Consider the following 24,687-nt stretch of genomic DNA (forward strand, 5'->3'; position numbering starts at 1 on the left):
GGAATTGCTGCTGGTTGTACTGGCCGGGGTGGCTACCAGCACTGCACATGATGCTGCCCTCTGGGAAGGCCCTGAGCTTCCCAAGGGGCCAGCAGCTCCCTGCGGAGGGTGGCAAAGGCTGAAAAAGGCCTTAGGAGAGCAATATTTGAATGCTTCCTCTGTATTTATTAGATGGCAGTGTTTCATGTCAACCTGACATGAATGATGATTCAGGCAAAAAAAATATAATGTTTGAGGTAAAATGCAAGGTTTATAATCAGACACATCTGGAAGTACCAATGGGTTTGAGTTTTCCTGAATGTGCTGTAAGAAAAGCAGTGCCCAGGAAGAGGAGCTGTCTAACATGAACATGGGAAAAACAGGACCATAAAGGAAAGCAACCCCATAATACTCAAAATCTTCAGAGCTCAGCAGCTCCAGCTCTCGCTTCAAGAGGAATCACTTTTTTGAATATGAGCACCATGTATCCTCTTTCAGCCTTTTTTTTTTCTGCTATTTGATAGCAATTGGAGACTTAAGTGTTCCTTTAATCAATCCAGCTTTTTCCCCCTATATGTCCAAAGTGCCTGTTTTCACAGTTTGAGATGTGAATGCAGGACGCAGCAAAATAAAATGATAAATAACTCCAGATTTCCTGTGATACATGAGAATTTGTTTGTATTAATGCCAAGCAGAAAGACTGCGGCTTAAACTGTACCCACGGGCCTAATAAAAGCTGTGGGTTTTATAAACCACACTTCCATAAACATTTTCTTAAGGGCAGCACGATCACAGCACAAAGAGCCAGCTTCGACAAATAGGAAGAAGCACAAACAGTCCTGCAGTGAGAAGTACCTGCGGCTGGTGCTAATTAAAGACACCCCTTGATGACTGCTGCCTGAAGTTTTGGTTGCTAAGAAATCACATACTTCACACTCTAGCTCAGGAAGAGAGTCTGTTCTTTGTCTATGAGGTGCTGCTGAGTTGCTCAGAAAATTATCTGCTGCACCACAGAGGGAAACTGAAGCTTTAGCCCTCTGTGAACACTCAAGCCTTTCCACAACTTCCCCCAATATTAGACCTCTCCATCACTCACACAGCCCCGTATGCTGCCTCTGACTCTGCTCAGGCACCTGGGCTTGCCCCTCTGACTGCAGCTCCTAGATCTCAAGGTCTGCTCTCGTGTTGTGTGCATGCAGCACTGAACATCGTGATTTGCTGTGCCTGGTAGAGCAAGCACAAAGAGAAAGGCTGGGTCTCCTACCTGCCATGAAACTGAGCTTGGAGGTGGATCAGAAGAAGGGCTAGCAGAGCCCTGAGAGTGCGCAGCACTTGCAGAGAATCTCCATCACCTGCTGGCAGAGCCAGCTTTTGCTCCTGCAGAGACATTGCAGGCTCACAGTGCAGTTACTTGGATGGCGAGTTGAATTTGGCTCTTGCCCTTATGAGATATCTCAAGGGAGCCTCTGCTGAGTACACATGGCCAGAGCTAGCCCTTTTCATTAGGAAAACCTTTGGTAACAACTGACATTTCCTATTGCAGGCACAGCAGTGGCACTCAGCACCAAGGCAATGTACTCACGTGCCAGGGTTAAAAAAATTCTCTGATCATCAGCCTGGAAGGCTGTAGGGTTTTATGGTGCTGCAGCAGGATGGGGAAGCACCAGCCAGGGAGGTGTTTCCCCTTCCAGTCCTGCTGTTAGAGAGAGGAAGACTTGGCCAGCCTACGAACTGCTGATCTGTCACTGCAGACTCTGTTGCTTGTACTAAGGCTGGCTCCGTCACTGTAACATCAATGTGATGATGTTGCAACTTGGCTTGCAAGAGAGAAATGTTTTAATTGCAGATATTTTTTATTTTATTACAAACTAGGCTTTGGACATAAAAATATCCTTACGAATGCTTTGGTGATGAGGTGCTAACGGCAGCTGAGAGATATTTACAAGTTTGGAAATGAAACAAAGGACATACTTTAAACACTGAAAACTATTTTTGAGCTGTAAGCACAAGGATGGACTCACCACTTACCAACTGCACTTTGAAAGGCTTTAGATGGACTTTGGGCCAAGCAATTCTGAAGCTAGAAATGAAACAGGATCCTTTATATATATATATATATATGATACAATATATGTATACTGAAAACCTGTGATAGAAAAAATTGTCTTCGTCAATCATTGTTTACAGATACTGCAAAAATTGGACACATCCTTTTTTCAATGCACAGGTTTCGCAAAAGATTTCTATACAGTGTATATAAAATGCTTTAAAAAAAACACATCATAGTCCCATTGTGCTTCATCAGAAACAGCTGTATGCTCCAATGAATTCATTGCCTTAATCATAGCTCCAAAAGGTACTGCATGTTGACTTGACAAAGCAGAAAGCCCAAGGGTTAACACAGAATTTTATTCTGAGCACTACCATGTAACGAGAGTGTACCTAAGCCACGCCACCACAGAAGCTGATCCAACAAGACCTGATCTTGCATGTCCCATGCAGGCAAAGTCCCCACTGAAATCATGGGAGACCTGGGTGTACAGGGTGTGCAAAATCCATCTGTTAACCTGGAGCAGGCTTGCAGTGACCTCAGCAAGAGCTGAATTCAGTGCAGACCTGCAGCACACGCTAAGGTCGGCCTAGACTTACTCCTCCACATGCTATCCTACTCCTAATCTCTCAGATGCTTTGAAATCAGTTCAGCAAGATCAAGAGGATTTCTCGTAAGGCTGCCTCCCAAAGATTAAGGCAACTGCAGTTTTGGCTTTTGTTTCCAGTTGGCGTTTGCTGCCCGCAGCCCTGTGGAGATGCTTCCAGGAGGAGCCTGCCGAGGGAGCGGAGCAGGTACCTGTCGCCGTTACCCTGTTTGCTTTGGTTCTCAGTAACTGGGCAAGGACTGTGGCCTCCAGACAGATCTGTACCCCTCAAATGCCAATGCCAAATACAGAAGTATGTACAGAAGATCTTTGTGCCTGCTCGCTCCCTGTGCCGTGCCTCAGCACCAGCAGTGTCTTGTCCCAGGGAGCCAGGCATTACGTTCCTGGGTTCAGCCTGCTCATCAGGAAACTCTTGACGCTGGGGACAGGATGCACGTCGTACTGGTGTCTGCGGCGCTCAATGAAGGAAGCCAAGCGGGAGGTATCCAGAGGGATTTTGGAATAGCTGCCATTGTGTGGTTGCAGCCATGGATGCTGTAAACACGTGGCTGCCGTTGGCCTTCTCCTGAAGTCTTCTTGGAGGATAACGTTGATGAAATCCCTGGCGGCATGGCTCACGTCAGAGAAGTACTCAGGTGGGAAGCTGAAATCTACTCTGCACACATTGATACAAGTCTCCTCTTTGCTTTCATCCAGGAAGGGAGAGACACCGCTCAACATGACGTAGGTGAGGACCCCGATGCTCCAGATGTCCGTGCTCAGGGAGACAGGAAGGCCTTGGATAACTTCAGGAGCTGCGAACTCTGGGTTTCCAAGGAGGTGGTGGACATGATAATGACCTGTGATTTGAACTGCATCTTCCAAATCGATGATCTTGACACGAGGTACCGGGATTCTTAAATCAATGAGCAGATTTTCTGGCTGCGGAAAAGAGAATAACAAAAACTTAATTATGCTCTAGTTCTGCAAAAGGTGTAGCCTTTATTCTAGATACACCCCTATCCAAATATTTAGCTGTGTGTTTTATGTTGAAGAGCTGATCAAAAATCACATTTTATCCGGTATGTGTGACATACAGAGCAGGAGAGTTACTGACAAGGAACCTGGTCAGCGCCTGTATACCCTGCTGTCAATTTGGATCAACACTGAAGCTGCAAAGACAGCATCCTCGGTTTACACCAGTGCAACACAGTGTGATTTTATACGTAGTCCCAAATACTTGCAATTTATTTTTCTCAGAATAATCTCTACAGATTAAGAGCACTGACAGATGTAATTTTGAGACAAGCTACAACACTCTGATTGATTTATTCAGATTCCACTTGTTTACATGACACCTGGTTGACATAAATGTATGAGAGAAATGTTCTCTGTAAAGCAAATATTAAACTTTTTGTCCACTACCTCTCTAGAGTCACTTTTCCATGCATTTTTCCTATAGCTCCTCATGCTCATATATATACAACTCAAAGTCTACTACACTACTGTTCAAACCTCTCCACTTGCTCTTCTGTTGTGGAAAGACAAAATTAGCACAATCTTGAGAGGATCTTGGGACAAGACAGTCCATGGCTAGGTCTATTGTCCCTAGCAATGCATCTCCCTCTTCCCACTCAGCAACAGAAGGTACTTTATTTAGCGTGCCTCATTCAGGAGAACTGTAAATAGGTCACAGAAAATTGGCTTCCCACCTTGTTTTTGGGAGGTATCTTATGATCAAATAAAGAATTCAGTGCAGTTTCTTACCTACAAGTGATGTCTATTTTTTGACAAGTCCTATAAATACAGCAGAAAATACAAGCAGTCTTACTGAAAGAAACCTGGATAATATAGCCTTTTGGGACTAATGCTCACATAAGACATTTCACAAAAGGGATCTTTTCTTTTTTTTTTTTGTAGTAGCAGTGGTAGGCAGCAGAAGAATGAAAACACCACTTCATCTGACGTGCCTGGGGGCTGCAGGGCTGAGATGAGACCTCCATGGAGCTGGATTGTCCATGATACAAGACAGTTAAATCCATCTCTCATTCTCCATTTTTAAATTCCATTTAAGTCTTCAAATAAATTATAGATTATCTGATACCCCTGGCAACTTGAATCAAAGCCGCAGAACACAAAGCCCAGAGCACTTGATCATAACTTCAATCACCAGTTTTCTGCCGTCCCAGATCACTGGGATGTTGGTGAGGATGGCAGCACAATGCTGAATCCAGGACAGCACAGTGCCTCCTGCCACGTGTGCTAACGCGGGGAGGAATGAGCTGTGCTAGTCTCACAGAGCATGACATTAGAGGCTGCAGCTTGTTCGTCCTCACTCAGGAGCTGCTGACATCGCAGTCCTGCCCTTCTCCTTCATCAAATCCCTCTTCCAGAAAGCCCTTGAGAACAAACCAATGAATCAAGGACAAAGTGCATCTCTGAGCTGAAGGAAGATATAGACCTCATGCTGCAGGTCCTTTCTCTGGCCAATAGGTCTGAAAAGTAGCACTTGTCCATTCAGTGATCATCCCTCAGAGCACAGACTGCACCTCCGCGCTGTCAGTGAAGCTGGGAACTGTCTGTACCGGGGCACTAACAGCATCATTTTCTTGTCTTACCTTTATGTCTAAATGAGCCACTCGGCAATTGTGAAGATACTGCAAGGCTTCCATTGTGTCTCTTATGTAGAAAGCTACCTTTTCCTCCATGAGTTCATCGTGGTTCATTAGGTAATCTAAGAGACGACCGTCATCCATCCTGCAAACAAATCAAACCCCACACGTGAAAGATCACATGGCATCTCCAGAACAGCTAATATTTGAAAACAAAACTGCAATGGAAACTTTGTGACCTAAAAATAGAGGAAACCAAAAAGAGAGATCTGATATTTAACGATATCTCAAGATACTGCAGGCTGTGGAAGTGGTAGAATGATTAATCCTCTATTGCTAAACCCAGTTCTAAAAAAATTAGCAACAGTCTCAAAGTAAAGTAATATGCTTAAGGATGTATTCAATAGACAGAGGAGATTCCTTTGAAAACAGATCCACTTAATTATTTGGCTTCGTCTATTTATTTACAGAGAGGATTGCATAATTCAGAAAGAATCACTGGCATTTTCAGCTGGTAATATGTTCTGTGGGAAAACTAACCCCATAAAAGTTTTCCACCTAGTTTTATTTATGTGTATAAATAAATAAGCAAAGAGCCCAAATATACTTTGTTGGATACTCTGTAACAAAGAAGCATTTTGGATTTTGGTTGCTATTTCTCCTTAGGGGGACAAGAATAGTCCCTGTGCAGCTTTTTTCACCAAAAACTATTAGAGCAATGTAGGCTGCAATCCAGCTGAAGCACGTTTACTCACATATAAACAGTGGACAAAACTGCCCAAATAAATTTCATCCTATTCAGTGTGACAGACTAACTGCTGATACAATTACCCAGGCCTCGCCAGAGTAGAAAGCAGTTTTATTTGTACCCCTGAATCTTATTTACTGTAAAGAAAAGGCAGCAGAAAGTCAGCAGAAAATGGCTATTTCATTTGATGTCACAATCAATAAAAAACAGATGACAAAGTCTTTGCCCTGCTGAAGCGAGGGTGAATTTTATCCTTGGCTTTAAATAGTGCTGTGATTCCTACCCAGACACTTGAATTGAAGCTCCATGTACTTACAGCTCCAAAACTAGGATGTAAGAAGTAGGAGACTCGTAGGTATCATGGATAGTGATGTACTGAGGATGCTGTAAATGCTGTAACAGAGCTGCTTCATGTGCCGCTTGCTCTTTCTTTTTCATTTTTTTACTAACGAATTTTACAGCAACGTCTTTCCTGGTAGCTTTGTGAACACATTTCTTTACTATGGAGAATCGTCCCCTGGAAAAAAAAAAATCAGAATAATGAATGGGACCAATAAATAAATCATGCTTGTTTTCCAGTGCAATAGCAGGCTGATTTTCAAAGTGTTATTTGATTTAGTACATTAACATTTCACAGAGAATCACACTTAACTAGTCGTTCATAACCTTTTTCCAACAAGAACCCCCCCGTCTCTTGCCCTGGCTGTTTGGATTCTTTGGGGATTAGCAAGCACCGACAGCAAACAGCCACTTTGTTTCGTGTAGCCCTACTGATGTCCTCTAACAATCTCCCCTGGGTTCAATTTGCTGCCGCTTTTACAGGTTCTGCCTTCTTGTTCCTAAACATGGTTCTCCCCTCTCTAGTTGCTTAAATAATGAGCCCGAACTTACTCGGACAACAAAAAGAAAACCCTTGTTAAGTAATCGCTAAGCAATCATTTTGTCTTGCAGTTTCAGGCATACAGTGAGAAATTAGGAGCAAACAGCTGGCATGAAGGCATTTAGGTAAGTCACACAGACTGGTGCCTAGCACCATTCCTGGAAGCAAGAGTACTTGATGAAGCCATGTGCTGCACTTGGCCTGTTGGTAACACATACACTCTTCTTTCCACAGAACCAGGCAGGCTCCTACCCTTTCAGCCCCAGAAGCACGTCGCTGACCTCTGGGATAAGACATGACCGCATGAACATCAACCTGCGTTGTTTTGCGCCCTTATCAGCTGTCTGCACAAGGTCCTGCTCACTGACCACGCCGCTCAGCAGAGCCCTTCAGCACCTGATTTAATTCAGTCACATGCCTAAGTGCTTTGCAAACAGTCTCTGAGGTTAAGCACAGCCAGAACCAGCAAGTCATCCTGACTTCAAAAGCCCACTTCAAACCCGAGATGTCAGAGGAGATAGCAGCAAGCACTGGTGGTGGCTGCCAGAGATTTGGCTGCCTAATTGTTGAGAGGTTTGCTTTCGGTCACCCACGTCCCAGTTGCAATCCTCAAATCACAACTGGTCTTGAAAGACAAGATTTAGCCAGCATTTTGGCCGGTCTGTATTGTAATCAGTACTTAATGTGCAATGCTCTCTGAAAGGAGTTTTCAAGCTAACTACAAAAAGCAGCCTAAGCTCTCTTCCAAGGCCCCATATTCAAGCCATTGTTTCAGTGTTTCATTGCAGCAATAAGCAGGGTTAATATTACCTCCCAATCTCATGCAGTTCTGCATATGCAAGGTCAAAGTTTTCCTTCCACGAAATAGTGGCACCATCAGCAGCAGAATCTTTAGGAGAAGAAAGCACATGCAAGAGAGTGTAAATACAAGACAATTTAGTGTGGATTATAAACCGCATATTTCTAAATTAGGTGAGAATATATTACTTAAGAACAGCAAACATTACTACTGAGTCCAATTTCACACTGCTCTATCACATCCAGTGCATTAGACCACCAAAAGCCCGAGCTTCCCAGAGCAAGGTGTGGATAAGATGGATTCAAATCTGTCCTTGCTATTTTGGGCTGGAAAGGGACCACACGGACAGTCTCAGGGCTTATCTGTGTGCAAATGGAAGGGAGATCTATGCCACGTGAGATCTCATTTCATCTAGCACAGGCTATTGAAGCCAGTCACACACCTGGTTATGTACTGGAGCTACTGAAACCTGGGGAAATGCATGCACGCTGAGCAGCAGCTGTGAGCCAGGCGGTGCAGGAACAGGCATGGAACAGGCATGGAGAGCCTTTCCAGTGGCAGGAGCTGACTCTGAGCATCTCCCAGGCTTTCTCTCCTATTCACACCAGCTCCAGGATCAACGTTCTTAGCAGGACCTCACAAGTCCAGCTCACCATGGATGCCCTGCAAGCATCACCCCCTCCTCCCCATACCCACTCACCATACTCTGGGAGCCTCACAAATTCGGATGGGTCACTGGGCAAGCTGATCCCCCAGGGGTTGCTGGCACTCACTCGAAACTGGTACTGGCAGCCTGGGGACAGGTCTTCAATGACAAGGTAGGTGTCCAGAGTTGAGGCCACCGACTGCTGCCAGACCTGCGAGCCTGTGTTGTAGGGAGGGAGAGAAGGAGAGGTGATGGAGACAACCCCGATGAGTGAACTCAGAGCAGGGAGAGCAGGGGACTTGTTCTTGCTGCCCAGAAGTTATATGGCCAAATGCTAGAGGACATTTCATAAACTGCTGTCAACATGAGAACAAAGCACGCAGAGGCTCTCCAATGTGGTGCCCTGGCAGGTTAAAATCCTTGGGGTTTTTAACAGGCAAAGTTAAGGCTGATTTATTTCTGTTAAACCAGAAAGGGACATGAGAAGCTGTTTGGTGTTGCAGACGTCTCCCTGTCTGTTGAAATGCAGGAGGAAGGAGATGCCCCTCACTTGACTGCTACCAATGGAAAAACCACAACCCAGGGACAAGCCGATCTGTCCAGAAGTCTAGCTGAGGCTGTGTGCTACCAGTGATGTTTGCAGGCAACAAGATAAGGCAGAAAAGGAGGAATGACTTGCTGATGGCTCTGCTATGAGAGAAACACTGGGAAAAAAAAAAAAAAAAAGGTAGGAAGCAAGCCCCAGGTGAAGCTGAGGAAGGGCACCAGTGCAAAGTGCCTGCAGAAGACCTGGTGGCTCCAGTGAAAGCTGGAGCTGCAAAGAACCAGTTTTCTGAGGCTTGGCATGGGCTTTTTGCAGATATGCAGGATTGCAGCTAAGAAATGTGTGACTCCATGATGTGTTTCTCCTCCTAACAGAAAAAAAAAAAACAACAAACGTTGCCTAGCCTGTGGCATCCAAAGGAGCAATACTTCATTCATCTGCACAGGAACACACTGGGGCACAGAACAGAAAAGGACTGCTAGGACACTGAGCCCTATCACATTCCAAGATTTATTTCAATAACATATCAAATTTTGTCTTAAAACTAGTAGCTTCAGAGCTTTTTAGAGCTTCAGAGCTCTTTTATTTACCATGATATGTATATTTGCTGTACTATGGGTAAACACACTGATGGCACAATGAAAGCGAAGGCAAAGTATTGACCTTGAGAAGGTATTAACGTGATGGAGTGATTAACATGATGGAGATGCACATTTGCTAACCTGAGGTGGGATTTTTGAAGGATGAAGGGAGAAAACAGAGGCCACATACCTAAGGCAAGGTTTACTGCCCAGAGAGCATCATGCCATTGCAGGAAGAATGCAAAAGGGGATGTGAATCGCTTCAAATGCCCTTGATGAGCAAACATACCTGTGCATACAGGGGCAACAGTGCATTTATCTTCTATTTAATTTTTCAGGGGGAGTTAAATACATTCAGATGGCTGGATTTAAGAATGAGTGGATTTTGGAGCTGAGCTAGAAAAGCATGCAGGAATCTGCAGTGCTATCCAGATAAAACAATAATAATAATAACAATAATAATAATGAGGCTGCTTTGTCTTTGCATTACCAGGAAACATCCACCAGAACGGCTTGATGAATACCATGGCGGCAGAATGCAAATGATGAAAGGATGCCTTAGTGATTAATGTATTTCAGCTGAACACACTTGCCTTAACAGAGTGGAGGAAACAGAAAAGTCTGTAATATATGAGAAGTTGGGCTGCATGACAGAAGGGCTTCTTTTGGCCTTCCACTTTGGGATCTGTGAGCAACAGATAATCACCCCCCAGTGGTGGCAAGGATGCTTTGGGACCTATCGTCCCATAAAGCAGAATTACTTTGGTCTCATTTTCTCGGCTAGTGAGCACAGCTGAAAACACTTACCTTCTTCTCTGTACTCCACAGTGTAGCCTGAAATAGTGCAATTGCCTGTACTGGAGGGGGGCAGCCAGCGAAGGATCACAGAGGTGCAGCTTCTCTCCTGAGCAATGGGGCGATTTGGGGCAGCCGGGACACCTTGGGGAGAGAAAACAGGCACCCAGTCCAGCATCATGTCAGCAAGCCCTAGTACTTTAACTGAGGGAAACAAGTATTCATGTGGACATCACCAAGCAGCAGTGAGGTGGGGAGGTTGGTACCCCCAAAGTGTCCGAAAACGACAGAAGAAAGCCATTCAGAGTGCGTCTGTGTGTGTGGTGCTTGGTGTGGCGGCAGTGGGTTGACAAACGACCAGCCAGGCTGCTGTGTTTTGCCCAGGGCTCCCTTCAGCACTGTAGCAGTTAACGCAGCCACTAACTTGTTTGGATAAATTGGGGAAATGATATCTCTAGGGCCAAAGGGGAGAAGAAACAAATCGACTTCTCAATGCTGGTGACACTCCTGGTCTGTAATTCACCGGCCAGACATTTGTCTCTGCGCTGTGCCCTTGGACGCAGCAGCCAGCCCTCATCTCTCACGTTAACACATCCCTCCCGGAGCTGGAGGTCAGAAGCCATCAGCCCACGGTTTCCTATTCATTACAATTAGCTGGGTCACTAATCACAGCGCTGAGGACTCAGGCTGGGTTTGAATCCCAGCAGAATGGTTTGCCCTGGCCCAAGCTCCCTGAGCCCCGGGGAAGCAGCGCTGCGAGCAGGACGCAGGAGCTGAGCCCCTGCCAGTCCGTTTCCATTGCCCAGATGTGATGCTTACATTTGGACAACTTAATCAACGCAAAGATCCTGCGATGCCTTCAGTCAGCAGTGGGAGGCTTGGCCAAGGACGGGTTATATTTGTCTCAGTTCACCTGGCACAGCTCCATGCCCAGCTGCCTTTGCACCAGGCATTTCGGCGTGTTCCCGGCCCCATAGAGGAAAAAGGCTGGCTGTGAGGGTCAGGCACGTTACCTTGGACTTTGACTGTGGCCGAAGTCGATGCCGTCCCATGTTCATTAGCCGCCACGCAGGTGTAAATGCCACTGTCCTGGGGCATCACATTACAGATCTTCAGCGTCAGCTCCCCGGAGTCACTGCAGGTGCAGAAGCCTGGATTACAAAGTACTGCTTTGCCCACTAATGGTTTTTATCCCTGCTTCTGTCCTGTCTCGTTACAAACACATGTGCACACAAATCCTGTTAACTCACTTCAAGGAGCATACCCCCAGCAATCTGGTACCCAAATGCAACCCCTCCATCTCTCAGGATTAGGTTGCCATAAAACCTTTGAGCAGAATGGTCCCAATGGGGCCCTGTGGGGCAAATCTGCCGCTCTGCTGTGGTCTCAAAGGAGATTCAGACCCCTGGAGCATGTGATGGTGACCTCTGTGGCCAGGAGAGTGGACATTTCACAGCAGCTGAGGATAACAAATGTCAGCACTGAGTTCTTGGGAGACACTCGGTCTTTGGGCCAATCTGAGCAAATAAACAGCTCTACTCAACCTATTGAATTTATAGCAGGTCTGCAGATAGTCAGCTCAGTGGAGTTGGCCTGAATGAAAGGATTTTGCTTGTGTAACTGAGCTAGCTGTGCTGGAGACCCCACTTAGAGCCAACAATAAATTTCTTTGATGGCAAAACTAGAGCGGTTCTTGAACATGCAAGCCATCGGAAACTGCACAGGGACACGGCTGCCGGTGTAACCGCACGGACACTGCGGCTTTGGCTGGCCTGACTGTGCTGGTTGAGGAACGGGACAGAAACATCCCCTTCCCCCGCAATCTGGACACCGATGCCAGCAGGATTTGTAAGACAGATGCTGATCTGCTGGGCCTCTCTTTGGCAGGCAGCGCCTGCACGGAAAAACAAGCAGGAGGAACGAGACAACACAAGTGCTGATAGCGCACAGCAAGGGACGGCACAGGCGAAAGGCTGATGTAAAACAGAGCCCCACATGGAAATACCCCCCCCATCCCAGCCCCGACCAGCAGCCTGAAGATAAGGCTCTACCAATCTAATGGCTAACAAAGCAATTTGGGGTACCCTGGGGCAGCTTCACAAGGCAACGGTCTCTGAAGGAAGCTCTTGATCAGACATCTTTTTTTTTTTTTTTCTTTTTTTTTTTTTTTTGAACATGTAAAATCCCTTCTCTCTTAGCATTCATTTGTCACTTCCATGGACTTTGTACTCCCCGGGTTTGTCTCAGCCTGAGCCAGCAGTGCTCACAAGTTCACATGAAAGATTGCCTCCTGGAGATTTCCACTTCAATTTGGCCCAAATAGCTTATGTAAGCCGCAGATGAGCATCCAGCAGCAGGCTGTTACCTGACCTGAATTCAACTCCAGATCTTTTCAGATCATCCCACTGTTTGCTGTAAAGATGGGCCAGGAACATCATGACAAGCATCTTTCTGTCCAAGCGCAGCTGGATGTAGCCTTCCCAGGAGCACATGTAGGCTCTTTAAGGTGCAGCTGAGGAAAGGCTCAGGAAAACTGCATGAGTTACCACCTCTGCCCGTGAGATGAGAACATTCCCAATGGTGTGGATAAGTAAATGAAGAATATTGCAAGCTGATGAGGGCTTGCTCTGCTCTACTCCTGTCCCTACCAAAGGTGAGCATCATATCAAACCCAAGCAGATAAGCCCCAGCAAAGCGGAGGAAATATTACCCAAAATAATATGGTGGAAACATTAATTGCTTCTGGCTTGCAGCTGGCTCAGAGGTCTTGGCCTTCTGGGGCACAGCACAACCAAAGCTCACAACTGCCCACAACACGCTCAGTGGAGATAGGCTACATCAACTTGGGAAACTATAGAGCTACCCAAAACCCAAAGTTCAACCCTTTCTACTAGCTGACGTCTGGCTCAGTGATGTGCCAATTCACCATACCAGCCTTGATTAACTGCATTTCTAATGAGTCTTGTAGCCCGGCTGGTGCCATATTTGAGGAGGACATGACCATCATGACCAGATGTGTTGGGATCCAGAGACAGGACCTTACCAGGATGACACCGTGTAGGTGGCCGTGCTGTTGTCATTGTCAAGAATGTTTTGATCTGGTCCTTTCCAGGTTATAGTTGGTTTGGGACGTCCACAGACTTTGCACTGCAGCATCACCGTGTCGCCGAGCAGGCAGGTGATATCCACTAAAGGCACAAGAAACTCTGGAGCCACTGGAGAAGAACATAGGGGGAACACCTTCTTTTAATGCACAGGAGAGATGTTCCCCATGCAAGTCTGGAGAACACATTATAGGATTAGCTGTGGTTTGCTTTTATAGAGGGGAGATGTGTCAGGGTTAAGCACTGAAGATCTGGGTCCCAAATGGATTATCCCAGCGTTGTTAGCAAAACTCCACCTTCTCTAAGAGCCAGCTGCCAGCAGCCCAGGGAAGGAGGTAGCAGGGACTGGCTGTGCCTGGGTCTGAGCTCTGGCAGGAAGGTGAGGCTTGGCGAAGGTGTGTTTGGTGAGGGGTGGGTTTGGGGCACTCAGTGCGTGGTCTCAGGCTCTGTGAGCCCACCAGCAGATTGTTGAAGAAGAGTTGCCTCTGCTGTGAGCACTGCTGTGTGGGACTAAATCCCAGCTGCTGGCTCACCCCTCAATGCAAGTCAGTGCACAGCTGTCTTTAACTCACCTTCTTGAATGAAATTGGGGTTGATTATCTGAAAAATACAAAGAAATAATACATATAAAGCAATTATTTAGTTGTCTGGACAGTTACAGAGAGACATCTGGTTTCACAAGGCAAGGTGGTGAGGCTGACCCGAACTGCAGAAACACTGACCAGTGGGCTCAAGCAGTCTCAACAACTGGCAAACACAGCAAGCTCTGGTGACAACTGAACAAGCCAGTGCGCAGTTGAAACAGTAAACGACAGCTACAGTTTCTGGAAGGCTGATAAAGCAGACTGTGTGTGAGCTGCATCGCAGGTAGCAGGCACAACACCAAGGCTGAGGAAGGTGACCGTGCTTTCTCTTTGCTTAGGTGATGCTCAAGCCATTAATTGCTTTCCACCTGGATGTGGTTTGTGCCCCCTGTGCCCAGCTCCAGACCCACATCACACAGCACCTGCAGCCATCATGCACCTGGGGCACCTCACCTGTGCTCTAGCCACTAACCAGCTGTGGGGAGCTTCTGCTCAGCTTCAGGGAAAAAAAAGGTAAAGTGCTAAAACAGAAATACTGGCTTATTTTTGCGTACTGACACATATCAGTCCTGCAGCAGCTCATGGCCTATCATGAGTAAAATACCACTTGTTTCATTGGGCTGCTGGAAACTTTATAACTTGAACCTGGAATCGGATAACTGAGAGTTATTTTGTCTAACTCGTTAATTGATCGAGTTAGCAAAGACTTGAAAAGCTACTGTCTCACCATAGCATAGATGTGTGTGCTAGTTACATCATGCTAGTCCTAGAAGAAAAGTTGGGGATAGCAAAGACAACAGCGATAAGTTCTCACACACAGCATCAACTCTAACTACATAATGGTGTACCATAGTATAGACGTTTTAGCCTCATTAACTGGTTTAATAATCCAATAAGGTCTTGTTATCCAAAGTCACACTAATAAATATCAAGCACCATAAACACCAGTGTGGTTATCTCACCTTGTTTCTTTGCTACTGTCTATTTCAGAGCTATTTTGGAAGATGTCAGTGAAGCAGTGACCTAATTCATGGTCTGCCAAAGCTGATGGGAGTTATTGCAGTGATCAGAAACCAGGCCACGAGGCAGAAGCAACAAGCCTTCAAACACATAGATGCATCTTTGAGATTCATATTTATTTTGGAGAGTTATAAATAGTTTTCCAAGGTGCATGGCTCAATGTGCCATTCAAGGAGGCACTGGAGTGCATTCAGACTAATTTTGGCTGCATAGCCCTTCTGCATAGCTCTGGTACCAGCATTCAGCCCCCAGGCTCTGCTTCCCCCATCACCAACAGAAATCACAAATGGATGAGTCCAACGTGGACTCATCGCTCATATGGGCATTTTCTCCCATGGAAACATAACTTCCATAAATTCCTCATCGTCTGAGACTGAGACTATCCTGTGGCAAAGCAGCAGACAGTTTGGTCCTACGGGAATGTGTACAGAGAACCCAAATTCACCATACTGGCTGAAGCAACCCGTCAATGCCAGTGCTTTGTGCTGTGCTCCAGGGAGGGGTGTGGGCTGGTGGTTGTGGGCACAGAGGTTACGGTCGCTACCACATGGCCAGCCTATCCTTCAGGTCTGGACCTGGCAGGCAAGATGGTTTGGGCTCTTGGGTTCTCCCAAGAGCATAGAGAGTTCAAACGTTTCATCCCCAGCAGCCTGGAAGCAGCCAACCTCTTGCTACACCCCCGGAAAGGTCCCTTTGAGGACTATTTCTATAGTCCTCGTGTGGCCACACCGGGAACACCTGGGGGCACCTCCATGGGGAGGTGGCAGCAGAGCGTGTCCCCACTGTGGTGGGATGGCACAGCTCGGCCTGGTTGCACCCATGGGGCCCCAGCACCCTGATGGCCTTTTGTGTCTCATCCGTCATCCCTGCTGTCACCCTTCCTCCTGCAACTGCAGCCCCATGGGGCCCAGGATCCACATACAGCCTCCAGCCCCCATAGGCAGGAAGCAATCGGGGTGTAAGAGGGCACTGGGTGAAGGAAAACATCTCCCTGCCTGTGGGGAGGGAAAGGGAAGACGGCACTTGTGATTAACTTACAGCACTCACGTGGCACTGCAAAGGAAGAAAAAGCTGTTGTAGGAAGGGAGATTTCCAGCTAGATAACCACCTCTTGCCACTTTTCACTAAATGAGACCATCTATTTATCAGATTAGTAACCTGAGGCAGCAGTTCATTTGCACATACATCTTCATTTTTGTAGTTTGTGGCTTAACTGGAGCACACATACATCCTCTGTAGCGCTCACCTGTCTTCCCTGCAGCGTGCACTAAATTCCCTTATTATTCACTGATTTCTGTCCTGGTAAGATTAGAGATCCCGAGAAAGAAACGCTCCTAACACTTTATATTAATTTTATAGTGCTAAAGGATCCATTAGAAGATACAGCTACAGCGATATATGTTATAGATACATCTATAAAAAAATAATGCTACAATTTCAATATTTTCTAAGGCACAATCATTTATAATAATTGACTTACCAATGTTGTTTTCCATTGCCTTACCGATGGAATATTATAAAAGAAAATTACCGCTGCTAGATAACATTGGAAGAGTCTAGGGGTAAAATTTACATTTCCTTTGATAAAACTTCAGCTGCTAATTAATAAAATGCTGCCTAACGACACCCCACAGCCATGTCTCAGCTTTCACCTGCTGTAAGCTTAGAGAAAAATAAAAGCCTTTTCGCAAGAGAATGCTAAATGCTACCAAAATGATTTAATACATCACTTGATAAGGGAACAGGATTTGCTTAAATCACAGAGTGAGAAGTGCAGAAATAGCAAATGAAAGATTCACAGCCAGAAGCCAGCTTTCCTGACCCACACATCAGCTCCATGGGGTTATGGTGCCTCTTTCTGCAGAGCATCCAGGTTTCTGGGCAATGGGTACGTGGCAGGAGAAGACAGACTCCATGAAGTCCTTCTCAACTAAGTGAAAGGCCTTTGGAGGTGATTTCTTCATGTGCCAAATTGACTTTTAATTGGAGAGGAGAGCTCCGGAGCGTGGCCCCCTCACCCTCTGAGAACTTTGCACAGCCTCCTGCAGGTGAGTGAGCTGAAGGGAGATGACAGATTTCTTTTTTTGTCAGACAAAATACCTGCAGCCGGATCCAGAGTGGACAAAATCTTCGAACTGCATGGCTGGTAGAGTTTGTTTCTCAAACAGTGATGGCTAAAAATGGAAACCCTGTGCAAAGTGACAAAGGCAGCCCATGAAGTGGTCTCTGCTCGCACCATGTGGGGTCCAGCACTGACAAGGCAAAGAATGGAAGCTGGAGAGAAGGGGCTGAGACACACAAATGGGACGACAGGTCAGCATTATTCCATAGAAAAGACAGAAATAGACCTTGCTCCTCCCTTCTCCAGCCTGCGTTGTTTCAGGGCTCAGACCAAGAAAGGTCCACATGTCTTTGTGGGTCTAAGTGACTTTTTTGTTGCAAAACAGGGTTTGGAGATGATTGCCAAATTCACCTGTAACACCTAAGCCTACTTGCAAAGGGCTCACCAGGCTTTCAGATGTGTCATGCTGAATTTTTTGTGAGTTTGTTTAAACAGGACAAAAGAAGCAACTTAGTGTTGCAGTCAGACTTCAGAAAAGCAGCACAAATGCTGCATACAGCAACTCAGCACTTTGCACCACTGCATCACATTTTTCCTGGTTTGCCAAGATCATGTTATGAGCACAGAAAGGCATTTGCATTCGCCACAGCAATGCTGTCCATTTGCAAAGTGACTCCAACCTCTGACTCGTTAGCAGAGCTTATCTGTCATGTATATGCACATGCTGCATAAGTGCATCACAAACAGGACAAACAATGTTTTTCCCCACTTTTGCTGAGCCGTAAGGCTGGACTGCCAACCAAGCCCTCCATTAAAAGATCCATGCTTTAGCTAAACAGCAGAGGGCATGTTTACTCCAAGGCAAGCAGCTCTACATTTGGTAAACACCTCATAGCACTTCTTGCTCATCAAGTTAAAATAAAATATTGACTCATTCGCACATGCTGGTAGCCAGCAGCAAGCTCCTTGCTCCTTCATTTAAAAAAGAAAAAAAAAAGTAATGGTTCTCAGAGAAAAATAATAAAGAAATGAAGAAGAATTAAACCAACTGCAATTTGCAGGAAAAGATATATTAGTCCCTCTCTGATCAGGTCAACTTCTAATGTGAAAGTTTTAGGGGGAACAAGTTTCCTCCTCCCCCCCCCCCCCCCAAAAAAAAAAAAAAATTCACAAGAGAAATCTCTTGATAAGTGGAGCGAATAAGGATCCCCCCCCCGTATGTGGGTAGGTGCCACCAATGGGAGAAATTATTTAAAATGAAAGAATGGTACCTGATGAAACATTCCACAGTACCAGGCCTTTGGTGGGGAAAGGGGATGCCTTCTGGCACCCAGCATGGATGGGCTCAGCTGCCACTGAGAGGAGCCACAAGGGATGCTGGCCATGTCTTGTGGGTCTGTGCACGGCAGGAGTCCTATTCCCTGCATCAGGCTCCAGCTGATGTGCTTCAATGGCTGTAGCTGTAGGGTGTCTCTGCTTTTGAAGGCTACCACACCGTGTTGTGGCACCCTATTGTTTTCCTGCAGATTAAATAGATCACTTGTTTCTTTTCCAAAAGCTAAACTGCAGCACCTGCGCTGCCAACAGGCTTGACACCTGATGAGCCACCTGCCCACTCCGTCTCAGCATCCCTGTCCACCCAGGGCAGCAGGACTCTGGTATTGCCTGTGGAGGCCACCCCAGGGACACTGGAAGCTCTCAGGATTGCACTTGCTCTTGTTGTACCTGTGATAAGAGCCTCTTCCCGGAGTAAGGCAGTGCTGTGCTACGCGCGCAAACAGCCATGGGAAAATAATCTGTACCTGGAAAGGCTTTCTTACCAGTATTGTTCGAGGGCAGAGAGAGTATGTTAGATATGCTCTGGAGATGCAAAATTCAAGGCAGAGGGATAAAGGCATTTGCCTAAAGCACTTGGGAATTCCTGGCCTGAGCTGAGAGTTGATGTGAAGCCAATGCTGTATCCACCAAGCCATTGCTTACTCAACCACTTGGACCATGAGGATGCTAACACGATGTTCTTGACTGCAGCATGCTCCCAGTGCTGATCTCCCTCAGTCTCTGGGCAGTCCTGAATGTGCAAAAGTGTCATAACTGAAAAAAAATGATGATGAAGCCCAACCTACATACCTTGGCAATATCCCAGCTCACTAACCTACTGATGGCACTTCCACCAACTCAGGGTGGGCCTGGACTTCATCGCACCTTTGCAGGGCTAAGAAGCAGGAACAAACACACTGGGTGTTGGCTGCCTGTTGGTCAGGATTATTTGCAATGCACCGCAGCTGGCATCGCCCTGTGCAAAACAAGATGTCAGATCCCTACAGACGAGGTCTGCTCCAAAGCCTGGAAGCTGAATTTAGCGAGCCTCAGCTCCATCAGGTCTGCTGGGAGGACATCTGCTCAGAGAAGAGAGGTGGCCTGATGGGATCTGCACAGGTGACCTATGATCTCCTCAGCAATATTGAAACCCCACGAGGTGTTATGACACCGAATTGTACGACAATTAGTTGTGTCATTGTCCAGGACCCCAGACATGGGTGTGGATGATATTCACTGATTCACAAGGACATACACCTTCTTCCCAGAAGGAGAACTGCCTGTCCCTGTGTAATTAGCTACAGACACGTGGAAAGGGACACTCTGATCTTTCTTAAATACAGGTTACTCCTATCCTTCACGTGGCTACAGCTGCTCCTCACATTCCTGCTCCTACACTCCACATACCTGACAGGTGACATTACACCTTCTGTTTTGTGTAACAATTGCACAAAATAGAAACTAGGAAAAAAAAAACTACAACAAAACAAACCACCGTATTTCGTTTCCATTCTTGTCCGCTTTCATTACATATTGATAAACTACAAGAAAAGAAACAGCCACCAAGAGATACGATTTCTATTCCAAGTTACAAATAATGGAAAGTTCTCTATTTATGCAGATAAAAATATAGTAATAACATTTTAGCTTTTTGAAAACAGTCACTCACAATTCCAGGTTTTTGCTCTCATTATATGTTCTTCACATTTCTTTCTTTCTTTCTATTTCCCCTTGAAACAAAACAAAGTCAAAGTGCTTCAACAATCTGTAATCTACTGAACAGATACATGGTATTTTATAAATAGCAACCAAAGCTGGACCTGAAAGACTGCAGCAGCCGTGGGACTTCATGGATATATCATGACCAGCTTACTGACTTCTCGCACAGGAAACAGGCTGGAGGTAAAATTCACTAACACTTCCAACTAATTAATATGGCTTCTTTGCATTTAGAGCCTGCTCTCTCTCTTCTAGCACTGGGAGCGTGTTCTCACGTATGACGGGAAGAGGGATGTCAGCGTGTTAGGGGTGACAGCCCTGTAGAAGAAGCCGGGTAACTCGCCCAAGGCTGTAAGTACAGAGGCCTCCTCCTTAATGACAAAGGTAGGCGGCGTGGGCCTGTAAATGGTGGTGTTTGGGCCAGGACACAGCTCTCCTGCCAGCACTCCCACAGACTGTGAAATTGTCACAAGCTGAGCCAGGTGTCAGAGCCAGGTCTTCCCCCACCGCGGGCAGCCAGTGATGCTCCCAGCCTAGGAGCTCGCCACCTCACCACACACCCCTGGAACAGAGAAGGGGGAGCCTGTGGAGAGGCTGGTTTTCACTACGTGCACAGCTTGGGGTAGAGGGTATCAGAGCTTTTTAGCAATACTTAAGCACAAGACACAAAGCCAGAAAAGTCAGCTGTTTGTTTTTTTTCTGCAAAATATGGTTAAGGATGTACACCAGCTGCCCTACTCCCTCTGTATCAGGTACTGCCCCCAGGGGAGACCGAAAACACGCTGGCTGACGGAGGATTTGACAGTCCTGCTCCGATACTATGTGCAGGCACAAGCACAATCATGGGACACAAGAACCTGCAAGAGCAAGGGACTAATGTTTCCCCTATGGACTGGGTCACGCCCAAAAGTCTTCCACCATGCCATGGTGAGCCTGCCTCAGGAAAGGAGCTGGAGGTGGTGATAAATGTTTTTGAAAGGACTTGCTAATGTTCCTTTCCCCTCACTGACAAGCGTTAAAACTGGAACCATCGCCAGAGGAGAGGAATGCAGACTAGAAAGAGCCTGGAGAGCCCACCAGCCCTGGGAGCTGCCAGAGATCCAGCTGCAGTTCCTCTGAGAAGAGATTCCGCAGTGCATGCTGAGACCTGTGCTGTTGAGGTGTGCTAGCCAGCTGCACTGCAGTTTAGACATCTCTGCATAGACCTCCTGATGCTCTGCCATCACTGTCTGACTTCCTCCACAGTTCTCCTGCACGATGAAATCCTGTATCAGGCTCTGGCTGTGGAAAAAGCTTGCCTTGCTTCTGTTTTAATGAGAAAAGGCTTTAGCTCCTGAGGCCTTAATCCAATACATTTCTCACAACACATTTGAGAAGGAGCATCACAACATTCATAATAAAGGGACAGGGAGAACAAGCTTTCCTTTAGCACACATCCCTTTCTCAAAGATGTATTTACTGATGCCAACACAATTAAAATAGAAGAGAACCTTCAGGTTAATAGCTGAGGTGGTACATCCCAATACACTTCTGCTGTTTTTTAACCCCAGGAGGAAGGTCAGCTTTCTTTTGCAGGATGTTTGTAGTGCAATCTGGCTAACAGCTTCCTGTAGGTGCGATACCCCTCTTCTCCAATGACCTGTTCTACCATCTCTACAAAATCACAGAGGTTTTGCTGAACCTTTTCATTGCCTGTTTCAGTAGGAAGCTCTTTCAGCCTTGGTACAATGTACACAGTTGTTTAGTGTGGTCACCATACACAGAAAAATGGGCTCTGCAAGGTATTAATTGAGAAGAGCCAGACATACAGCTCTCATGATTTTAAGTTCTTTCTGGCTCTCTTAACAAGGCATGTCTTGGTCACTCCACTAAAATCAGTGGCTTCACACTGGAAAAAAGTTGTGTAATGCATCACAAGTTGGGTCCACTTATCTGCATTAGTCTTGTCTATGATACAGGTACATTAAAGCAACTAATTTTACCAAAGTCTTCCAGTACCTTTAGAGAAACGCAATTTCCCATTTTTTAAGTGACATCAACTGCTAGGAAAAAAAAAAAAACTTTTTCTTTTCTGATCTAGATTTAAAGCACCAGCTTGGTGCAACATCGTTTGCTCCAGTAATTCACAACACAAGCCTGACTAGCAGCCCTGCATGCGTTGCCAGGACAGTGGGTGTTTTTAAAACAGAGAGCTGCTGCATTTATTGGTAGCTGACAAGCATGCACGATCATTTCATTGAGCGAGGTCCCAGGTGGGAAGCAGTGACTGAGGGCGGCTATGTAAGCCTCCAGCTCAGCAAGAACTTGTTCCTCAACTTCCTCTACTGCTGCTATCACAAAGGCAACCTGAACTCCAGTTCACTGCTTGGCAAAAACAGAATTGGTGCTTTGTGTGACTCATGTTTAATTGGCACCTATGTCCATGAGCGATGCAGACCCACCAGCTCCCCTTCCAGCATAGGCATTTTAAAACAGGCACATGTTCTTGGAAAAAAATAATGACAAGGATGATTGTCTCTACCTCCATGCTAGTATTGGGGTCAAGGTCATCACACTCTGACTCCTCTGAGCTGTTTGTCTCCTTGTTTGGCAGCATGAAGAGGAAGAAAGAGAACAAGAGATTAGAGGAGAGATTGGTTAGACAGGGCAGAGCAGCAAGGAATTGTGAGCAGCATGGAGGTGGATAACAGGACAGAAAACGTTCCAAAAAAAAAGAACAAAACCGAAACCCAAACCAAACGAACAACAAAACAAGAGAAGCAAAGGTGAAGACATGCTTTTGCCAGAGGAGAGGCAGTGATTCCGCAAATCGTTCGGGCAGTACAACAGCAAGGAAGCAGGAGAAGGAAGCCCCATGACCACCATGCTGCAGCAGCTGCTGCCCTTAGCTCTGGGTGCGAGGGGCATCTGGGTGGCAGTGGCAGGGCTCCTCTTTGCATATGCCATCTGTTTCACGAGGCATACATGAGGGAAAGCCTCCAGAAAAGAAAACACTTAATCATGGGCTCTCCTGGAGAGGGGTGGATCCATAGTACATGCTCAAGTGCTTTCCTGCATCAAGGCTGGGCTTTGGTTGTGTCAAAACCACAACGAGTATTTGTTTGCTTGCCTCTGCTGGGAGGGATAGCCCCAGATTAGTCCTGAGCAGGCCTCATGGTTGGTTTATAGAGATGGATCCTCTCAATTGGAGCATAGTAGTCAGGCACTCAGAGCAGAAGATGGAGCTTAACCCCACCGTTCTCAACCTTTTCCACACTGGGAGATCTCAGAGAGAGAGAGACAGACACGGACACACACACACACACACGGACACACACAAAACCCTCTCCTGGAAAGACCGAGTCAGCATCTCTTCCCTGTCTGGTAATATGAAAATGAAAAGGTCATTCAGACCACCTCCCCAGAGCAAACTTCTTTAGCATCTCAAGGTTGAGAACCCCTTACCATAATATGTGGGGAAATATTGGCCTAAGGAAAACTCATCAACATTAAAAAGGCATTCATTTCACCTGGTGGCTTTCACACCGCTGCAGTTGCTCTCATGGAGCTGCAGATTGGGCTAGATCAGAGGTAAGTCATTCACTATTTTCAGTTATTTACAGAACAGTTATTTAACCTTATACATAGTCTTTTAATGAAGATTACTTACTTGCATATGGGATGCCAGGAAAAAGAAAATGAAAAACAAAGGCTGCATTTTATCTTGCATGCAAAAATCCTGCTAAAATGGATACTACAAAAAAAAAAAAAAAAAGATAACTGAAGTGGAAAAAAAAAACACAAACCCAAAATTGCCGCCCCCCTCCCTCTCTCAGGAGAGGATGCTATAGGGGGTGAAAAGGATGGGAAGCAGGAGAGTGGCACACAGCTTTCCGATGGCCTTACTCACTTTAACAGAGACTTTGTTCCCCAGAATATCCTTGGATTTACGTGGCCCATTGGCTTCATTTTTGCCACTGCTCTCCTTTTCCGCCCGCTTTCTCATGCGCAGGGTATGCCATGAACATGACTTCCTGTTGTACCAGAAAACGCAGCAATCAAACGGCAAATCATAGCAGGAAGGAAAGATTTGGAAAGGAGAACCAGCATCCACATTTGCGATTACTGCAATTCCCTAGAAGGTGAAAGCCACCGGCAATACGCCTATCTCTACTTGAGCAATGAGAGTTGAAGTTAAAAAACAAACCAAAGAGTTCTGCAAAGCAGATGTTGTGCCACAGTTGCTGTTTAAATGCATGGAGCAGGAAAAAATATCCCGTGATGGAAGCAGGCAACTAGAACTCGGTCAGCTGGTTTCAGGGACTTTGTCTTGCATTGCCACAAACAGAGATTTATTTTATTTTTGCTATAGTTAAAAGGTCAATTCAGTCCTCAGTCTTGTTGGTTAAAAGCAGTGAAACAAATCTTCTAAATAAACGAGAACCATCTTAATAGATTACTTTGTCGAGCAAATAAAAAAATTTAAGAAATTGAAGGTGTTGCTCCCTACTTTTTACTCAGAACATGAATAGCTCAGAAAATGGGAGCTACATCACTAACTTTCCAAGAGGTAAGTAATTTCCTAGAATGACAAGCTCTGCTCTGCCTCTCAAGACCAAGAATTTCCCATTAGTGTAATATTTGATTTTGCCAATCCGGATAGAGAGAACATCAATCAGTCC

At 46.0% G+C, this 24,687-nt stretch overlaps 1 protein-coding gene across 3 annotated transcripts in view; it reads right to left on the reverse strand.

Moving 5' to 3' along the window:
• Positions 1 to 1,828: 1,828 nt before the first annotated feature.
• The window catches only part of KALRN (kalirin RhoGEF kinase), a 497,270-nt gene continuing 474,411 nt past the window's right edge, over positions 1,829 to 24,687 (reverse strand). For all 3 annotated transcript variants that reach the window (XM_050711733.1, XM_035536747.2, XM_035536748.1), the window contains 11 exons: positions 23,916 to 24,039; positions 22,548 to 22,607; positions 13,897 to 13,924; positions 13,264 to 13,435; positions 11,234 to 11,355; positions 10,233 to 10,364; positions 8,355 to 8,519; positions 7,666 to 7,744; positions 6,292 to 6,492; positions 5,234 to 5,372; positions 1,829 to 3,557 (listed from right to left, as the gene is read on the reverse strand). In XM_050711733.1, coding sequence (XP_050567690.1) covers positions 3,012 to 3,557; positions 5,234 to 5,372; positions 6,292 to 6,492; positions 7,666 to 7,744; positions 8,355 to 8,519; positions 10,233 to 10,364; positions 11,234 to 11,355; positions 13,264 to 13,435; positions 13,897 to 13,924; positions 22,548 to 22,607; positions 23,916 to 24,039 — 1,768 coding nt within the window. In that variant the 3' untranslated portion in view covers positions 1,829 to 3,011. The remainder of the gene's footprint in view (positions 3,558 to 5,233; positions 5,373 to 6,291; positions 6,493 to 7,665; positions 7,745 to 8,354; positions 8,520 to 10,232; positions 10,365 to 11,233; positions 11,356 to 13,263; positions 13,436 to 13,896; positions 13,925 to 22,547; positions 22,608 to 23,915; positions 24,040 to 24,687) is intronic.

Source organism: Cygnus atratus, chromosome 6 (assembly GCF_013377495.2).
Source record: "Cygnus atratus isolate AKBS03 ecotype Queensland, Australia chromosome 6, CAtr_DNAZoo_HiC_assembly, whole genome shotgun sequence".
NCBI classification, from domain to species: Eukaryota; Metazoa; Chordata; class Aves; order Anseriformes; family Anatidae; genus Cygnus; species Cygnus atratus.